Raw genomic sequence first — 21,249 nt, forward strand, 5'->3', positions numbered from 1 at the left:
CTTCTGATTTCATCATTAAACTGAAACCACTCACCCTAAGGTTACCAATAATGTCTTAATTGCCAAATCTAATAGCCTTTTCTCAACTGTCATCCTAATCTAGAACTGTCTGCAGCCTTTCATATTATCTTATATTATGTTTTACATCAACCCCTTTTCCTTGATATTAGGTTTTCACCATACTGCTTTTCCTTGTTTTTTCTCCCTACCTGCTTGACTTTTTCTTCTTCTTGTCATTTTTTTAAAGCCCTTACCTTCTTGTCTTAGAATCAATTCTGTGTATTGGTTCCAATAAGGGCTAGACAGTGGAGGTTAAGTGACTTGCCCAGGGTCATACAACTAGGAAGTATTTCTGATCTCTTCTTTTTCTTCTTTGCTGGATCTTCATCTAAGTTATGTTCATTAACTGTCGGTTTCCCTTGGGACACTTTATTGAGCCCTCTTCTTATCTCTCTCTATACTATTTTACTTGATCTCATGAGCTCCCATAGATTCAATCATTAGCATCTCAAATCACTAAATCTAACCTTAACCTCTCTGCTGATCTCCAATCACATCTCTAACTGCCTACTCCCTCCTGAATGTTGCAAATTGTGTCCCATAGGCATTTTAAACTCAACATGCCCCCAAATTAATTTATTTTTCCTCCCAAAATGTCCTTTCTTCCTGACTTCCCTCTAACTGTTGAAGGTACCATCATCCTCTCAGTCCCCTGTCCTTGAAACCTAGGTGTTATCTTTGACTCTTCACTTTCCATCCTCCATATACAACCAGTTATCAAGATGTCATTTCTATCTTTACAATTTCTCTCCTGTATGCCCCCCACATTCTCCCTTCTGAAACTGCTGCTACTCTGTATAGATCCTCATCAGCTCACACCTGAACTATTATAAATAACAATTCTAACTGGTCTCCCTACCACAAATCTCTCCCCTTATTGTTTTTCCTAAAACACAGGTCTTACCATATCACCCCTCCAAAAAAAAGGGCCCTCCAAAACCTACATACAATCTAATGTGTCTAATGGGTGACTTTTAAAGCTCTTCATAACCTCCCCAATCCCATGTTTCCAAACTTCTTACACTGTATTCCCCTCCAAATGCACCATCCTCCTTATTATTCCTTGAAGAAAATACTGATGTCTCCCAAGCCTAGAATTCTTTCCTTCCTCAGCTCTGTCTGATGACTTCCCTGGATTCCTTCAAATCTCAGCTAGACTCTCTTATAACAAGAAGCTTTTTCTTGATCTTAATTTTGGTGCCTTCCCTCTGAAACTACTTCCAACTTATTTATTTAAAATAAATTAAAAAAAAACCAACAACCCTTACCTTCTGTCTTAGAATCAATACTATATATTGCTTCCAAAGCAAAAGAGTAGTATGTGGTAGGCATGGGGGGTTAAGTGACTTGCCTAGAGTCACACAGCTAGGAAGTGTCTGTGGGTAGATTTGAACCCATATTTGAACTCCTGTCTCCAGGCCTGGCTCTCTATCCACTGAGCCACCCAGCTATATCTACCCCCCAATTTATTTTTTTAAATGTCTGTGTATATGATATGTATCTATGGTTTGTACATAGTTGCTTGCTTATCTCTTCCATTAAACTGAGCAATAAGCACTCGGAAATGCTAGTGAACTGTCCCAGAGAGATGTATGAGGATTTGTATGAACTGATGCAGAAGGTAAGGAGCAGAACCAAGAATATAATTTATACAATCATAAAGGCAAACAACCTTGAAACACTTAAGAACTCTGATTAATGAATTGCTTACCATCTCCAGGAGGGGGGAGGAAAGGAGGGAAGGAGACAATTTGGATCATATAACTTTGGAAAACTTATGTGGAAATTTGTTATTAAAATATAAAAAATCAAAATGAAACAAAAAAGAACTCTGATTAATGCCATTATCAACCATCACTCCAGAGGACCAAAGATAAGCATGTTACCCACTTCCTCACAAAGATGAAGGAGAACTACAGGTATAAAATAAGGAAAATAAGGAAAACTCTAGCATGACCATTGTGTAAATTAATTTTGCTTGATTATACCTATATGTTACAAATAGTTTTGATTATTTATTATTGCATTTTTAAAAGGACAGGTGGGATGGAGAGAAAACAGATTTTTGATAATAAAAAAACAAATTAAAAACATTTTAAAGTAAGGAATGATTGAAAGGTAAGGTAACATCCAGCTCAAAATCCTATGATGATGATGATTATTATTTTTTTTACTAAAAGCCAGTTTGCATTCTATTGTCATGTCCCCAGGGGCATCTCCCTGCCAAAATGAGGTTTCAAAATAGGACTATGGTGGAAAATTATTAAATGGATTACTAGCTTATCAGGTCAAATTCTATAAAGTTAAAAAGAGGCATCAGAAAACAGTGACTTCCTCCTCGAAAAATATAATAAACATGGCAACCAAGAAAGAGAAACTGGCAAGGAAATTATGTGTATGATAAGAACGTATTATACATATAAAGGATTCGAATATTCCTCTGAATCTTTTTCTCGCTTTTATTCACAAATGGATTTTCTTCCTACTACAAATGGATTGTCTTCCTACTGCAAATGTCATTTTTCTGGTTACTGAATTGCCTAGGAGACCGTTAGCTCCTCCACTGGTGCCTAGCCAAAGGATGTGAGCCCTGCCCTTGAGTCTCCTTCCTTTGTAGTTGTGTGTGTGTGTGTGTGTGTGTAAGGGGGGAGTTCCTTTCTAATGTGAGGTTTGTTTTTTTTTTTACGTCGATCCGCCGGAGGAGCATGTGCAGCTGCTACTGCGCTCATTACTAGGCTGAGCTAGAGTAGATGTCAGAAAGGAGGAGTGCGGCTTCCTAGGACCCAGGAGAAACCCGTTCCTAGGGCTCTGCATTGCCATTAGCGCCGACCGGCGCGCCGCTTCCTCCATCTATCCTACGGGCGGGCAGGCAGGCGGGCACCCGGTCTAGAAGCCACCTCCAGCCCAGACCAAGGGTAGCTGCGGGTGGGAAACCGCAAACCAGAGTCTGGGGGTAGGGAGACGGGCCGGGAAGTAGTGCGTTTGCTTTCCGGGCGGTGCCCTTTGCACTGATGCTCGCTTGGAAATCTGCGGGATTTGAATTTCATTATTCCCTCCATTCCCGGGGTCTGTTCCTTTATTTATTTTTTTATTTGAAGGAGTGGTGAGGTCGTGGGGGAATAGCCAGGGCTGCAGGTTTCTCTAGGCTTGCTGGAGCGGTAGCCCCGCCCCCGCATCACCCAGCTCACGCGCCCTGGGGGAAGGGCTGTAAGTGAAGGGCGGTGGGCTGGGCCGCGGCCCGCAGGCATCCCTGGGGTGGTCTGAGGCCCTGGGGCTCTTGCCAACCCGGGTACGGGTAGCCCCAGAGCACAGGGATTGGGAGTCAGAGCGGGCGTCCCCGGGCCCCGGTGCGGTGGGCGGGGGTGCGTGACGCGCTCGCGCGCGGGCACATTGGATGCGTCTGTCTCAGGACTCCCTCCTCTCCCCTCCCTCTTCTCCAAAGAGCGGCGAACTGCGGGAGCCGGGTCGTTAGCCAGCAGCTGTACCCTGCAATAGCCCGTGGGGCATTGTGTGTGCTTGTGTGCCTGCGTGGGCAGCGTGAGCCGGGGGCCAGCTTCGGAAGTTTGGAGCCTTGTTCAGAGCAGCCTCTCTCCACCCCAGGCTGCTACAAGCTGCTGCCCAGTCAGCTGGAGTTGGGAGGCTTTGGGGAGTGTTGTGGATGTATGTGTAGGGGGGGGGGGGCGGGCGTCTGGGAGACTGGGATGGAGGCTACAGTGGGCACCAGCAGGCACAGCTGGCACTTGTAGAGCAGGGCCGCATCCTGAGCGAACCAGGCCCGCTTAGTTGGCTACAGCTCCATTTACACCCCTCAAAGCCATCACCCAGGAGAAGGCGGAGTATGCTGAACCTAGGTGCCCCAGAGCCTTAAGGTGCATTGAGAGAGAACACCGAATCCCATTTCCTTTGTGACTTAAGTGTCCGAGGAGGAGATTTGGTTGGCATATTTTGGTGAGAGGCTTAAGGGCTTTCCTACCGTTTCAATGGCCAACACTCGGAGTATTGAGCTGGAACACTTTGAGGAGAGGGACAAAAGACAGCGGCTAGGCTCCAGGAGAGGGGGGCCCAGCTCCTCAGGGGGCAGCAGCAGCTCAGGCCCCAAGGGAAATGGGCTCATCCCCAGCCCAGCACACAGTGCCCACTGCAGTTTCTACCGCACCCGGACTCTGCAGGCCCTCAGCTCTGAAAAGAAAGCCAAGAAGGCCCGCTTCTACCGGAATGGGGACAGGTATTTTAAGGGCCTGGTCTATGCCATCTCCAGCGATCGCTTTAGGTCCTTCGATGCCCTCCTCATGGAGCTTACCCGTTCCCTGTCAGACAACGTGAACCTGCCTCAGGGAGTCCGAACCATTTACACCATCGATGGCAGCCGGAAGCTCACCAGCCTGGAGGAGCTGGTTGAAGGTAAGAGTGTGGCAGGTGGCAGCCGGTCAGGTGTTGCAGGATTCTATGATGGAGCAGGTGGAACAGCAGGGAAACTTAAAGGGTGAAATCTTGTGTAATACTTCCCCTAAGGCTTTCCCAGCTTTTGAAAGCCTCTTGTGTGGGTTCCTAAAACTCACATATGCTGTTTGAACTTATAAAACCCTTTTGTTGTTGATCAGGGACCATATTTGCCTTAACAGTGCTTTATTATGCTTCAAAGATCAGCACAAATGCCATCTTCTGTTTCCTGATTTCTCCCACCACCCAGGTATTGATGTCCCTCCAATTTATTTTCAGTAGTTTGTGTGTTCATACATATTTATATGTATATGATAGGCCTGATGTTGTTTCTTCCCAATAGAATGGAAGCTCTTGGAGGGCAAGGACTATTGAGTTTTTGGCTTTGTATACTAAATGACTAGCAGGGTCCCTAGGACAAAGTAAGTGCTTAATAAATACGAAATGAATGAATGAAATACAAATCAAAATATAGAAGCAGCTTTCTCTGTCCCTTATACAATTTAGTTCTTTGACTCAGGAAACATCTGAATGACTGCTGGGCATTTGGGAGATTAAAAACTTAGAAAAGGCACAACAATCTCTCTACTGTTGGAATTTATTCACAGGTTTAATACAGGAGGAGATCTTAGAGGTCATCTAGGTGAACCAGTTTGTTTTATGTATGAAGTCAGATAGCATGATACAGTGGGAAGAACACTGGATTTGGAGTCAAATGACCTGGATTCAAATCCCAGCCTTCTCTCTTATCTTTGTAACTTTAAACAAGTCTCTTAACTTCTCTTTACCTTTAGTTTTATTGTTGTTCAATCGTATCTAACTCTTTGTGACCCCATTTGGACTTTTCTTGACAAAGATACTAGAATGGTTTGCCATTTCCTTCTCTAGCTCATTTTATGGGTGAGGAAACTGAGGCCAACAAGATAAAATGACTTACCCAGAGGTCACAAAACTAATAAGTGTCTCAGGCCAGATTTGAACTTGGGAAGATGAGTCTTCTTGACTCCAGGTCCAGCACTCTATGCACTACACCATCTATCTTCCCCAGCCCCTCAATGTGCTCATCTGTAAAAATGAGGAGATTCAATCATATTCTCAAAGGGTTCTTTCAGCTATAAATCTGTGATCTTATGATGACAAAACAAAGATCCAAAGAAGTTCCAGTGAATTGGGGGCATATGACACACAGTATACATATTTTCATAATAAGCATTTTATTGAAGTACAGCATAAAGTAATATTAAATGAAGAAGAGAATCAAAGATTTTTGGAAGCTCCCTTGTTCTTAAAACTCTGCCCTGTCTTCCTTTTTCCTTCTGCAAATGGGTTTGGTGACTTGCTCAGAGTCATAACTAGTGTCTGAGGTCAAATCTGAACTCAAGCAGTCTTTCTTTTTCAATGGAACATCTATGAGTTTAGGGAGAGATGATTTTGGAGTTTGGTACAGGTTTTGCTGAGTAGAGACATTTTATTTTTGAGTAAAGATAAGTGTCTACATATCTCTGTACTTGCTGAAAGTAAATTAGTGCAGAATTGTAAGTAAAGACTATTGGAGACAGGTGGTGCCTCTGAATGAATAATCCCTAAATCTTCAACTTTCTATTTCACTCATCCTTGGAATCCCTTGACTGAATAAAAAGGTTTTTATTTTAGTCAAGGAAGTGTTTGCCTTTTTCATTGCTTCAACAAAGGAGGAATACAGAGAGGAAATAAAATTGTCCTTGCTCTTAAGGACTTTACTGTCTAAAAGGGAAGATAAAACAATCTTTAAACATGTTTTGATCATATGCTGTGTGTCAAGGCTTTAGGTCACAAAAGGCAGAAGTGAACGTCTCTACCTTCAAGAAGCTTGCATTCCAATATGGGAGACAATATGAGCACAACCCTTACATTAAAGAATATGCAAAATTAACACAAAGTAGTTTTGGGAGGAGGTTCTAGGAGCTGGGGAATCAGAATAAGGTACATATAGAGCGTGACATGAACTGAGTTTTGAAGGGAAGTAGGGGTTCCAAAAGTTAACACAAAAAGTTAAAAGTGAGCAGAAAGTGCATTCTGAGTATGGGAAACAGTTAATCATTATAAAGGTATGGTGACAAGGGTGAAATATCATGTGTGAGGAATGGGAAGTAGTATGGCTGGACCAATAACAATAATGCCAATTAGAAGTTCACTGGAGAGATCCATGAATGGTATGAAAAATATCAGAAAGTTCTGCTTATACCTAGGGATTTAAGGAAGCTCAGGAAGGCTTGAGTTGAGGCTTGGAGGAAGGGATTTCAAAAGAAGGAGATAGGCAAATATTCCAGGCATGATGGTAAAGCCAGGCATGGAGACAGGAAAGGAAAGATTAGGGCCTGATGAAAAATGCAGTTTAACTGGGACTTTTGTACATGAAAGGGAAATTATACTGTTGAAATAATGGTAAATGAGATATAGCTGGATTATGTTATATTAATTTTGGTGACCACAGTTCTCTTATATTTTATATATATTAACCCTTACATGTTAATCCTAATTCCAGAGTAGTGTGGTAGAAATAGTGTTGAATTTGGAGTCAGTACTTGGGTTTGAATCCTTGCTCCATTGCTTACTACTTGATGTATGACCGTGGTCAAGTCTTTAGTTCTCAATATCCTCATCTGTAAAGGATTGGACTAGATGACCTCTAAAGTCCTTCTCATTCTTAGGCTATGAACCTAAGATTCATAGACATAAGTTTCTGTATATGTTGTTGTTCAGTCATTTTTCATTTGTGTCTGACTCTTCATGATCCCATTCGGGGTTTTCTTGGCAGAGATATTGGAGTGTTCTGCCATTTCCTTCACTGGCTCATTTTTTTAGATGGGGAAACTGAGACAAATAGGGTTAAGTGATTTGCCTGGGGTCACACAGTTAAGTGGCTAAGGCCAGATTTCAACTTAAGAAGATGAATCTTCCTGACTCCAGACTGGACCTAGATGTCTTTCTCAACTCCCGAGTATCCATGAATAAGGGAAGGGCAGGGATGCCCAGAATCCCAAATGGAAGTTTACAAAAGCCAATTCCATTTCACTCATATTTCTTGGGGGTCACATTTGAAAATAGATGTATCTTATCTGAGAATTCACAGCATTTAATATACTTATTAAAGCCAGACTTCAGAAGAAATCAGTTGGTCAATAGACACTTAAATGCTTATTATGGCCAAGGCATTGTGCTTAGCTGGAAAAATGTCCAATTTCTTCAGTTTTCTATTTTACTTTATTCCTTTACTTGGTACAAGAAGACTAGCCTCTATCGAGTTGCATTTCTGCTTTCTCTAACCCCATTTTATTTGTGATTCCCCTCCCCCTTCTTTTATTTGGGGCAGTTAATTGTGCTTTTTAAAAAATCCTACTTTCTGTCTTAGAATCAATACTAAGTATTGGTTCAAAAGCGGAAGAGTGGTAAGGGCTAGGCAATTGGGGTTAAGTGACTTATCCAAGGTCACACAGCTGTCAAGTTTTAAGTTCAGATTTAAACCTAGGACCTCCCATCTCCAAGTCTGGCTCTCTATCCACTGAGCAACCTACCTGCCCTGTAATTGTGCATTTTAGATTACGGCCTTCTTTTGTGGGGCTGAAAGAATTAAAGTAAGGCCAAAACCAAGAAACCAGTACTTTCAACAAAGGATTTCGTCACACAATCTCAATTTTGTGACTAAGAAATTTAAAAAAATTGTTAGGGTAGTCCAAAATCAGAAGGGTAGGATGGTATAGTGGAAAGGACACTAGATTGGTAAGCAAGGGAAAATGGATTTGAATCTTAGCTATGCTATTGCTGCTTGTGTGAAACTGGACAAACCATATTCCTAGCCTACATGTCAGTTTGCTATCTGCAAAATAAGAGGCTTGAATTAGATGACCTCCATGGTCTCTTTTAGCTCTAAATAGAATCTGATTTTGAATTAGCCTTTGTAGACTAAATAAATTGATTCGGGCAGTTTATAGATCCAAATTAGGTTTCTCCTGTCATATACATTTCCCTCCTCAGGCTGATTATATACATCTCTAACTTTGAAAATGAATATAATTTAATTTTAATATTATTACAAATGCAGCAATAGCAGTGGTGCAGTGAGTGCATGGAGAGTTGTCCTTTGAGCCAGAAGACTTGGATTCAAGTCATATCTGTATTAAATACTCTGTTACCATGGGTCAGTCCCTCAATTTTTCAATGTTTTAGTAAACTCTTTTAAAACTACAGGCTACAGAGAATGTGTCCAGCTGCATTGGTGGAGGGAATTAACACATCTGATAGTTCCCTATACCAGTGAAAACACAAGCCTAATTCCTACCTTCTTGTAACACTAACATAAATTTGCTACATGAAATTTATATGATGTAGAAAGGTCACTGGGCTGAGAATCAGAAAACCTAGATTAGAATTCTGGCTGAGCTATTTATAAACTGTGTGACCCAGGGCTATATCTTTTACTTTTGTCAGCTTCAGTTCTTATTCATAAAAACCAATCTCACTGGGTTGTTGTGAGAAAAGTGCTTTTTAAAGCCTGTTATGGGATCCAGAAGTGAGTGTGTCCATTAATTTTTTAAAATTAGATAACCATATTATATACATATATTTATTGTTTTTTGGTAGTCAGTTGTGACCCTCTTTGGCATTGGGTTTAAGTGATTTGTCCAGGGTCATATAGATAATGTTTGACGTCAGATTTGAACTGACTTGAAGATTTTGAACTGAACTGGAGTCAGGTCTTCCTGACTACAGACTTGGTGCTTGATCCATTGCACTGCCCTTTCAAAGAGTCTTGATTTGTTTTCTAGGAAATTCCCTATGTGGAAACACCATTCAACATATCATGACCTTTGTCTTAGAATAATAAATTTTAGGTAGTTGCCTAGGACACTTAGAAGTTAAGTAATTTGCCCTAGATTGCTGACCTGGTCAGGTTCAGAAGTGGAATTTGAACCCAGATCTTCCTAAATCCAAGCCTAGCATTGCATTTGCTATATCATGATAACTAACTACCTTGTCTATTATTTAAAATACTCAATTGCTTCCTGGTTCACTGATGGAAGTATCACACTCTGCTACTGTATGGCTTTGGAAAAGTCTTATTCCCACTGTGGGCCTCAGTTTCTTTATCTGTAAAGTGAGACTAGCTGGTAATGTGACATCTAACATCCCTTCTGGCTTTAATATTGTGTGTCCTGGGCTCTCAGATCAGATAGCAAGATAGAGTATTGCTTTGAAAGAATTTTGTAATCAGAAGGAATTCTGAGTTCCACTGAGAATTGAAGTTTTAAAAAGGGAAAGTTGAGTTAATTCATTTCAAAAGCTGTTGCCTCAAGTTTGCTGATAAAAGAGTTTGGCATTTTAGATTAAACTAGACATACTCTAGGAAAACTAACCCCTGACTTTTCTCCCTAGAGATTGAAAGGATATGTCTCTGAACTGTCAGCATCTTCAGTTCCCATTAAAATTGCATCATCAAACAGTGTGATATAGTTGAAGAACACTGAACTTGGGAGTTTTTGAATCCCAGCTCTGCCAATTATTTACTAGCTGGACCTTAAGCAGGATACTCTTCCTCTCAGAGCCTTAGTTTTCTTATTTGTAAAGAGCCTTGTAAAACAGAGTACTACTGAAAATCAGATGAAGTAATAATAGTGTGGAAAAGGGTCTTGTAAATCTTAAAGATATTATTGTTTTACTAATTTGTTCTTGAGTTAAGATTAATGATAGAAACTCATTTATTCATTTATTTGGGGGGAGAGTGAGAAAGTGAGTGTTGGGTGATCTGTGAGATTTTCAAATTAAATTCCTACTGAGTATAATATGGATTATTTTAATAACTGTCTTGGATGTGGTATTTTAGGGTAGCTGATAGTGTGCTAGGCCTGGAGTCATGAAGATCTGAGTTCAGATCTGATCTCAGAAACTTGTTAGCTGGATGATCCTGGGCAAGACACTTAACCCTGTTTGCCTCAGTTTCCTTATCTGTAAAATGAGCTGGAGAAGGAAATGACAAACTACTCCATCTTTGCCAAGAAAAGCCCAAAAGGGTCCATGATACTCCTGAAAATGACTAAAACAACACATAGTGTTTTAAATTTTGTAAAATATTTTGCTTTTTTACCTAATTTGTGCTTTATAACAGCTCTGTGGAATATGTAGAGTAGGTAATAGCATCATTTTAGAGATAAGGAAACTGAAAATTGAAGCAATTTGTCTATGATCATATAACGAATAAGTCTAAGGAGAGATTTAAACCTAGGTCCTCCTGGCTCCTCCAGATTCAGCACTATAATAGCACATGGCTTCAAACTTTGATTGGACATAAATATATATGCACACATACATGTCAAATCCCACTAAAATACAGTAAGTACCATTAATGGGTGTGTGTGTGTATACATACACACAAACTAGACTTAGTCAAGTCATTTTCAGCAGTGCCAAGGGCAAAATAATTCCAGCCAAAACAAAGAATTGATAGGTCTGTTGGCATTTTTTGGAGGCATATTTATATCACAGACTTTTTGTTAGCTCTAGTGTCAGTAATGAAACATACCTCCTTTCTCTTGACAGAGGTCAGGGACTGCTCAATGGTTGTATTCTTAGGTCAGGTGTGGTAACTGTTAAGTGTTTTTGTTTAACTGTTTTTCTTTGTTACCAGGATAGCTAAATGGGTTGGGGAGAAAGGATATTTATTTAAATGACTAAAACAAAAGGCATCAAAAAACTTAATTTTTAAATGAAAGGAAAAGGAATTTACCATCACCAAATATTCCCTAAGGAATTTGTTGAATGCATGCTTTTTAAAGAAAAAGTGCCCAAGATTAACTGAACACTGAAACTTTTGAAGGAATTTATTTTTTAAAAAATGCCTTTTGAATATTTGAATTTGTATCCAAAATAACAAACGAAACCTATCATTCTTCTGCAGTGAAACCCATTTATTTAACATCAACAGTAATCTAGTACTTGTGAAGTGTTTGGGTTTGACACAGTAACACTTAAAGTCATTCTACAATGTTGCCTAAATGGAGATGTTATTTGACCTGATTCAGTTCTTTTTTTAAGCAAGACAAGTTTTGTTTCTCTCCCTCATTGAGTTTTGATTTGTCCGCCACTCTGTTTCATCTGTCCCAGGAGATTTTGAGTTTGGAGGATATTGTCTTTCTTAAATGTCTGCCTGGATTTCTGTGATGAGGTAGAAAGTAACAACCCTGGAGACAGAGGCATGGCCTAGAACTCTCAATCACCAATTCCATTGTACTTGAATAACAAAGGCAATGTGCATGCCCCAGTTTTCTTTTTCTCTCTTCTATTCTTGACCTCTCAGGTAACTGGGAGAATCTTTGGAAATGGAAATCAAAAGGCTAGCTCTAGTCTGGATTGTTGCATTATATTGTAGACCACCATGATTCTTCAATCTATTCACATGCTCTATCCCTTATTTAGAAAATTTATCTTTTGATATTGATTAATGGAATTAGTAGAGGTTCATAGGATTGGGCCATCATAGATCTAGAAGTTAAGGGCCATAAAGACCTCCTCTTATTTTACAGATGTAGAAACTGAAGCCTAGAGAAATTGAGTGACTTGATTAATTTGTTTAACGTAAACCTGTTCTATGGCAGTTAGGTAGTGAAAGAAGTAAAGTGCTGGGCCTGGAGTCAGGAAGACTCATCTTCCTGAGTTCAAATCTGTCTTAGACACTTACATGCTGTGTGACTGGGCAAGTCACTTAACCCCATTTTCCTCAGTTTCCTCATCTATAAAACAAGCTGGAGAAGGAAATGGCAACTCTAGTATCTCTGCCAAGAAAACCCCAAGTGGGGTCACAAAGAGTCACACATGATTGAAACAACTGAACAACAGCTAAGCCTATTCTAGCCACTAAATCTACATTGAAACATTTGTGTTTTGTTAACTGTGCCTCCCAGTAAGGAGAGGGTTACCCATCACAATAATGGGTGACTAATAACAAATACAGCCTTCTGAGAGTCGTGATATCCTGTGTTATTATTTGGAAATGTCATTGCTTTTGGCTACTGTAACTGAAGGGATATGCTAAAATACACTGTAAGTTGTAATTCTTTAATGCATTTCATCTCATTCACATATGGACTCCTAGCCTTGTAGGGAACCACCTATCCATGTCTGCTCATCCTTTACAAGTCTTTTCTGGGCCACTTAGTCAATAAACAGTCTGTGTTGCCCAGTAAACGTGCTACAGGGAATCCAGTCAATTAAAGAGAGAGTTACTATAGAATTAATTAACAAAAATGTAATTCACTTATATATACAGCTTCAAGGTTTACAGGTTTAGCTATATATTAATGTGAACATCTTTAGTGTTATTACCATGTCATTTAGTGTTATCCAGTGTAAAAGCCTTGCTTCTGGAGAATTGTGTTCAAATCTCAACTCTGATGTTATGAATGTGATTTTGGACAAGTCATTTAACCTCTAAATTCACTTTCCCCATCTATAAAATAATCATATTGGTTCAAATCTATCTCTGAAATGTATATTCTTTGTCACATCTTATTCTTTAAGTCAAAGGAAAGACTTCTAAATTTTAAATTGTTCTGCTATTTGGAACTGGTCTTAGATATCTAATGGTGTTTTCATTTTCTAAATGTTGTTGTCCCTGAGAACCTGCCAGGTGCAGAATGATTATTGTTCTAGTACTCAATATACTTGAGGTTTAATGACTAAAATTAATCTGCCACAACTAGCTCTGTGACCTTGGAATAAGTCAATCCTCTCATTTCATTCTCATCTATGAAACAGAGGGGAAAAGAGAGATGCACTAGGCAATTTCTCAAGGTTCTTTTCTTCTTTCAAGTGCTGAGATTCCATTAAAGTTGGACTCTTGGGATAGTTGTTCTTTAATCTGGGTTTGTAGGACAAATCTCTGTTATCTGAGAGGACCTTCCCATATATTTCAGTAATCTTATTAAAGAGCTGTGATTTCACTTGAAGCTCCTTTTTAAGTTAATGGATAAGACTCCAGGAGATATGCCTGAGGCTGAGATTTTATATAGCTCCTCCATATTGTATATTAATGTCACAGGTGAGACTGGAAATCAGATCCAGACTTCTTCCCACAAGACCAGAACAAAACAGAAATTCTCAGGTATGCATTATAACTAGATAACTAAAACATAAGAGGCATTTGTTGAATACTTGATTGAGTGATTGTGGCAAATCAAGGACCAACCAGATCCTGGCTTTAAAAAATAAAGTCAAACTGTAAATTATTTGCAAGTATAAGAAGCATCTTCATTTGATGCCTTTTGTTTTTACATCACATTCATTTCTGAATATAGCCTTCCCCCTCACTACTCAGTGAAACATTCCCTTGAAAGAGGGAAAAGCAGTTTAGCAAAAATAGTACATTAACTCTGTCTAATAGTATTTGCAGTAGTTCATAGTTATAGTCCCCCATCTCTTCAATAAAGGGAAGAAAGTACATTTTTTTTTCAACCTTTCTTCTCTGGCAATTCTTTCCTATAAAAGTGGAGAAAGGATGAAGTGTCTTGTTAATTTGTGACACACTCAACAGCAGAACTAAGACTTGAACTCAAGTCTCTGGTCCTAGGCTTATGTTCTTTCTATCATATTGTCTTAATAACTGAAAGGCAGCTTGGCATATAGGAATATCTGGAAATGGGCTGCCAGCCCATTTCTCTGCTATTGCATATACAGATAAAATATGACATGCCAATGAGGTCATAGGTTCCAACCCTGCCCCTCACCAACACCAGCCTAATAACTAATAATTATGTTACCATTCAAAAAACTCATAAGGAAGCATAAATATTATATTAAATGTTATCTGTACCTTTTGTTCCCATCCCCATGAATGTAGATGGCAGAGTTAATTGAGAATTGACTGTATTTTGTGGAATATAAAATCTTGCCTATGTTTTAGTTTTATATGAAACCATGAACTTTTCCTATTATAATTTGTTGTATTTTAAAGAATGTCATAAATGTTACACGATCATAACAAAACCCCTTTCTGAATTTCCCTTTGACCTCTTCTTTTCATTTTTAAGTGTATTTCAGTAATTTTTTCCCTTTCTTTTCTTTATATCACTGTTGCTACTCACCAGCTCTATCCATGGTCCTTTTCCCCCCAAACAAGATCCTTTCCTCACAACAAATAGCATCCTTTAGCAAAGTATATGTACATATTAGTGATGCATGGTCTCTGCAATAATCAGAGTTCTTAAGCCTTCTCAAATTGTTTTCCTTTGTATTATTGTAAGACATTGTATAAAGTGTTGTACTGCTTCTGTATACTTCATTCAGCATCAGTTCATATGAGTCTTGCCAGGAGACATGGCTAGCGGGTCAGTTTTGGAATCAGGGATGCCTATGCTCATCCTACCTCTGACATACCTTTGGGAAACCATGGGATAAAGGCTCTTGACTTTTTAGTCCCCTTCCAACTCTCTAAGAATATAATACAAGTTCCAAGAGCAAGAATAAGTCTCAGAGACTGCCTAGTCTAACATGTTTCTGAATTCAAATTGATTCAAAAAAGCATTTGTATATACGTTACACATGAGGAAAACAAAGATAAATGAAAGGTTTCCTGTAAGGCAGGACCACATTAATTGAGCCTTGAAGGAAGTTAAGGATTTCTAAGACTTAAAGGGTGGGGTGGAAGTGCATTCCAGGGATGGGAAACAATTTATTCCAAGAATGTGGAAAGCTGAGTTTAGGAAACAGCAAATAAACCAGTTTGGCTAGGATGTGCCAAGAAAAATAATGTGAAATAAGACTGGAAAAGTAAGTTCTAACTACTCTAAAGAGCTTTAAGTGCCATGCTCAGGAGTTTATATTTTAATTATTTATGCAAACAACAAGTGCTCCACTAACCTCTACTTGAAGACCATTCATTCTGGGTCTGTTGACTTACACCAAGATAGAATTCAAAGATCTGCCAGACACTGGACAGCTCCTAATAATTAGCTGTTTTATTTTCCCTCTGAATTTTCTGTCTATCATTCCCCATTTTGCTTTCTGGAGTCAAATAGACTTATTTAACATTCTTCTGCATTACTATCCTTCAAATACATCAAGCCAGTTATTACATCCCTCCTAAGTCTTTTTCAGGCAAGATATTGCTAGTTTCCTCTTTTTTTTTCATCCTGATTGCCCTCCTGGTTGTATAACAGTTAGTCAGTGACCTTCAAAATATGCAGTGCCTAGAATTTCACTTCATATTCCAGATGAGGTCTGACCAAGGCAGTTGTATTATCACTTCTATCAATGGAGCTTAAACCTCAATCCTCGTTAGCCAGTAGTAATGATAAAGTTAGGATCATTCTAATAACATTGCTTCGTATTCAGTATTAAAGAAACTAAGGTATTTCTGGGGATAGATTGAAATGCTCAAATCTAATCTAAATGTTAATTTTTTTAGTGTTTTGATTGTGATTATGGGGATTCCTCAAAATTACACTCCTTCAAAATAGTATAATTCCTCAAAATTATACTACTTCAAGATAGTATAATTTTCAGGGGAAAAAAAAACATTAAGTGCATCAGTTATAGAACTGTATTTAAAGTGTTAGTTATTTTTGGTTGACTTCTTAATGGTATTCCTGATCAGGCATAAAGAACAATAGAAGGTTTCTTGTATCAAGGGCATATCTGATCAGTTAAAACATGGTGATTTATATATTAAATTTGAACCCTGAAAATGCCTTTAAATGGGATGTTCTTTTTTTCCCCAGTCTTCTTTATGCTGTATTTTTCTTTATGTATATTTTTCAACAGAAAAATTTAGACTAGTGCAATCTATTGAACTGAATTCAAGAGTCAAGGGGTGTAGGACTGGTGTGTCTTTTTTTCCTTCTGTGAGGGCTTGGAAATTTATTTGACATCTATGTTCCTCTATTTCTCTGATCTTAAAAAGATGAGACTGATTTTAGCTCTTACAAAGATTTTATGAGGTTTATACTTTAAAACAGCAACCTGTGATTTGTTACCCCAACCAGTCACTCCAGTCTTTTTAGATTTTATACCCCTCCACACATTCTTCATGCTCTGATCCAGTGACACTGGGCCTCCTTGCTATTTCTCAAACACGGCAATCTCATTTACCTCCTCTGTGCATTTTTACTGACTCTCCCCCATACCTTAATGTTCTTCCTTTTCATCTACATCTTTTGACTTACTTTAGGTCTTGGCTAAAGTCTCACCTTCTGGAATAAACTTGCTGAACCCTCTAAATGCTTTTCCTTCTGAAATTATATTCAACTCCACCTGTCTATATTTTGTTTGCACATAGTCATATGTCATCTCTACTGGGTTGTAAGTTCTCTGAGGATGAGGAACTGCTTTGACTTTTTTTGTGTGTATTCTCATTGCTTAGCTTAGTTCTTGGCATCTGTTAAACTCTTAATAAAGTCTTGTCAATAATGCAGATTGCTATTTCTCTTTTACTTATTAGATGATCTTGGAGTATTCATTGCCCCTTGAAACTAAATGGGTGATGTATCTCTCCAAATTTAGCCAAACCAGCTTCCAGGGGACAAACACAATCTATTACTGGATCTGTTCACTTTTCTGGCTTAGTGTAGCTCTTGCCAAAGTTTGTCCTTCACTTACATAGCCTTTGAAAACCAAAGGTTATCTGCATGTTAATCAATCAACCAAGCCACAAGGAACTATCAGGAAAGGATTTTTGAATTATAGCTATAGATTTGAAGGGACCTTGGAGATCATTCAGATGAGGAACCTGGAGCTGAAAGAGCTACTAAAGTGACTTTTTCAGAGTCACACAGGTAATATATGTTAGAGTTCAAACTGAACCCAGATTCTATGATTCAAAATTTAATGTTCCTTTCTACTGTGGCAATATGATGCCCCTCAATGCAGTATATTTGATTTTGGAAAGATTGCATATATATTGAATAAAGATTGTCTTGACATTGAATCCTGTCTTTGTTTAGACAAATTAGAAATGCTTGCTATTAAAGGGAATCTTCTGGTGATTTTTTTTAAAGGGAAGATTCAGTTCCTCCAGTTGTCACAACCCTGACTTTTATTGGTTGAGTCATCTGTATGTTATTACCATAAGTGTGAAATAGTCTTTGGTCCCAGACTGAGTCTGCTATTCCAGCTTTGACAACAATCTTGGAGCCAGGGGCTTACTGGAAACAAGAGTCTTTTAGGAAGTCTAGCAAGTGAGATTCTGAACAGGAAAAAAATAATTTAGCTTGGGATTCTCACTGAAGAGGACAGACCCAGGACAGCAGGTCATGGTAGTCAGGGAGGATGAGCACTTTTCACTGAAAAAATAGCTAATGAATTTACTTAAAGGAAATAAAAATAGGAAAGAAAGTAATGTCAAGGGTAAGTTAAAACTTTAAGAGTAAACCTTCAAAATCTTTAGAAAGGTGAAGGAAAAATTACATGATCTCCTATAGGACATTCTGAAGAGAAAGAGGGCAGACAATAAGTTCCATATCATATCTGCTTTAATCTTGAGTGCAAGTAGTTATTAACCCCATTTTACATATTATACCATCTAGTAACAACATTAGAAGTTTCTGGACTTCCTTTACTGGCTGTCCTCAAAGCAAAACTTGAGTGAGCTTTTGGGTATATTCTTATTTAGATTCAAGTTGGACTAGATGGCCTTTGAAGTCCCTTAGAGATCTGCATTCCCTTGATCTTCTTCAGATGAGAAACTTGATAATTACCTAGGCTGTGGTAGTTGCTAGAGATGATCATAAGGCCACAGATTTAGAACTAAAAGAAAGAGATCTTAGGACCTTGAGTAGGTTCCCTATTTTTTTTTTCAATAGACGAGGAAACTAGGGTCCATAGGCAATACTTTACTAGCCCAAAGTCTCATAATGTGCAGAGCTGGGATTTGAATGTGGGCCCTCTAACTTCAAATCAAGATCTCTTTCCACTAGTTCTGGTGACATCTATTTATGATCATGTGAAAAGAAGAAACAAATTGAATACCTCGGAGTATTGAGAATCCTTCCAGCTTGATCTGTGTGCAACAGTCCATATCCTTTTGCCATGATTATTTCTGTGAATACCTTCTTTTTTCTCTACATTAGAATGTATTTTTTGAGGGTAAAGAATGCTTTTCATCTTTGTATCATCAGGTATTTAATGTTTATTTTATTGAATTGGTCTAAACAATTTAAAAAATTACTCCTATGGTGCCCATCATTTGATCAGCTTGCCAGTTTTCAAGATTACTTAGTCACGTGTTACTTGAGTAGAATTATTCAGATATTGGCAAGGAGACATTATTCCAACTTAGTGGAAATTCATAGACAACTTAGTAGGGGCTAGTCCATTCAGAGAAGAAAAGAGAATTCCCTGATAGTGGAAAACACTTCTTTTTCAAACTTTCATTAGCTCATACTCAAATGGCCCTGTGAATATTCTCTCCTGGAATACAATTTGTAATCTGTTCATGTTTGTCCCTGTCTTCTCATAATTTCACCCCTAGAGTTCCACCCAATTTGTTGGGAGTGCTCCCTGGCTTCTCTTGACATCAAAGGGATTCTGGAGAACATACAGGCTATTTATCCTTGCCACCTGATTAGTCCATCTTCTTTTCCACTTAGACATTCTTTGGTGAAATTTTAAATTTTGGTTCTTCATAATTTTTTATGTATAATGTGTTGCAACCTTTTTACGCCTACCATGTTTTGTTTTGTTTTTTTCTTTGTTGGTAATTAATTATAGTGAGTTCTGGAAACACAGAAGTAAAGAAAACTTACTTTTAGGCAAATCTTCCTAGACTTTTCTACTTAATGGATTTTTTTTTTTATTTTTGTTGTAAGAGAGCAGAATCTGGAGACGGGTTAGGTTATTTTTTTTCCCCTTAAGGACAGATTCAGTGGAACTTTATACATATATATATATATATATATATGATACATATATATGTATATATATATAACTTTATACATATATATATATGATACATATATATGTATATATGTATCAATTTCACTGATGTTTGATACCTTGCTTTTACTTATAACATTGGATGGATATCCTGCCAAAGTTCATGTGCTTTTATTTCCTTGTAATTTTTAACTTCTCATCCAGTTTCTCTTTCCCTCTTGACATCATTGGCTTGGAATTTGTTTTTCAGGTCTTGTCATCACTATCTAAGCTATTACTTTTTCCTTGGCATTACTTTGTTTTATTTTTTTCCCTGAGAGAATTTTAGAATAGTATGTATTAGTGGGAAAATATTCTGGAGAAAGAACTCAATTGAATTCTTGCCATTTCTCTGTTGGGAAGCATGTATGATAGTCTCTGATTGTGACTGCATTTTGTCTTCTTGGCAATATGGCATGCTGTCTAGGAGAGGGAGAGGATTCTATGATTTTTAATACAGCAGATTATGTTGCATTTGATATGATGCCATCATTTTGTTTATTTGGATGTAAGGTGAGACTGATAGGTGAATTCAACTAGAGAAACAAATTTTGCTAAATTACAGTACTTGTTCAATGCTATCCAGAAGATACTGACATAAGTAGACTAGAATTGAAGGCAAATATAAATAAGCTTCCTTCTGCACCAAGTTTTCAAATTAAAGAGTTTTTGAGGTCAAGACAAGTTACCACAGTGGTTACTGCAGTGGTAAAATTTTAGACACAATCTGGATCCAAGTGTCATTTCACTGGTTCTGTCTAGTATTCTACCACAATTGTTGGGAAACTGGCAGAAGTTCTGCTTCTTTCTCTCTTGATTTGCTTTTGTGTCTATCTCTGTGTGTATTTCTCTCTTTCTTTATCTCTGTCTTTTCATCCCCTCCTTTTACTCTTGTTTAAAAGAATTAATGAAAAAGTATTTAAGAGGTTGGCCTACAAAGTGGGAGAAATCTGACTACCCATTTATATATCCCAGAAAAGCAAGCCAAATTTCATGGTCAGAATGTGATATCCTTTCTCCCCCATTCATTATTATAAAAGCCATTTGTCAGAATAACAGGTTTCAAGGGGTTCCCTCTGAAGTATCCTTCTCTAGAGATATGGGGAAATGGTAAAGTGCAAAAATGCACCACCAGAGATATTTGGTATTAACCTTTCTAAGGAAATGGATTAGTTCACAAAATATTGACATTAGAAAGAGGCCATCTGGTTGAAAGGGGTGGATCTAAACAAGAATCTCCTCTTTAACGTGTCTAATGAATGAGTGACCCATCCTGACTTTCCTTAAATATCTAGGGGAATACATTACCTCTGGAGGCAGCCCATTCCCATTTTTGGATAACCTTAATTGTTAGGAAGCTTTTCTTTATATCAAACCTAAGTTTGCCTCTCTGTCATTTTTACCATTGTAGGATTGAGAATTAAACCCCTTATTGGTGGTATTTGAGCTAGGCTAGATGATGTTTGAATCCTAGCAGGGTTGTCTTCCTTCTTAACCAGAGGGTCTCAAAGGGGTTGTCCCTGTGATGAAACTCAGTACAGGAAGAGAAAGGAAGCCACAACTTTCTAGATTCCTCTCTTCTTATTCCTGTCTGCTATCCTAATCTAAATGAATGGATTCAAGTCTTTCTTCAGCTGCTCCTTAGAGAGTAAAATGTTTCAGGCTGCCTCAGCAGGTTTTCAGGGCTCAACCCTTCCAGCTGCTGTAAATGTTCAGCTGGCCCTGTTAGTTTGTTTTAGGAGAGACAGGTACAATCCTAGGTCTTCAAAGTTCAAAAGAAAGGTTGGGAAAATCCTGAGGTAATCAGGGATT

General features: G+C 38.3%; 1 protein-coding gene across 6 annotated transcripts in view; it reads left to right on the plus strand.

The window, feature by feature from the left end:
- Positions 1-2,766: 2,766 nt before the first annotated feature.
- The window catches only part of DCLK2 (doublecortin like kinase 2), a 218,733-nt gene continuing 200,250 nt past the window's right edge, over positions 2,767-21,249 (plus strand). For 3 of the 6 annotated variants that reach the window (XR_008913112.1, XM_056803681.1, XM_056803680.1), the window contains exon 1: positions 2,801-4,461. Coding sequence is in view for 4 of the 6 variants with exons in the window: in XM_056803681.1 (XP_056659659.1) it covers positions 4,041-4,461 (421 nt within the window). In the remaining 2 variants the exon portion in view is untranslated. Of the gene's footprint in view, positions 4,462-21,249 lie in introns of all 6 variants that reach the window. The other 3 variants (XM_056803678.1, XR_008913113.1, XM_056803679.1) reach the window with 3 other exon arrangements.

This window comes from Monodelphis domestica, chromosome 6 (assembly GCF_027887165.1).
Source record: "Monodelphis domestica isolate mMonDom1 chromosome 6, mMonDom1.pri, whole genome shotgun sequence".
NCBI lineage: Eukaryota > Metazoa > Chordata > Mammalia > Didelphimorphia > Didelphidae > Monodelphis > Monodelphis domestica.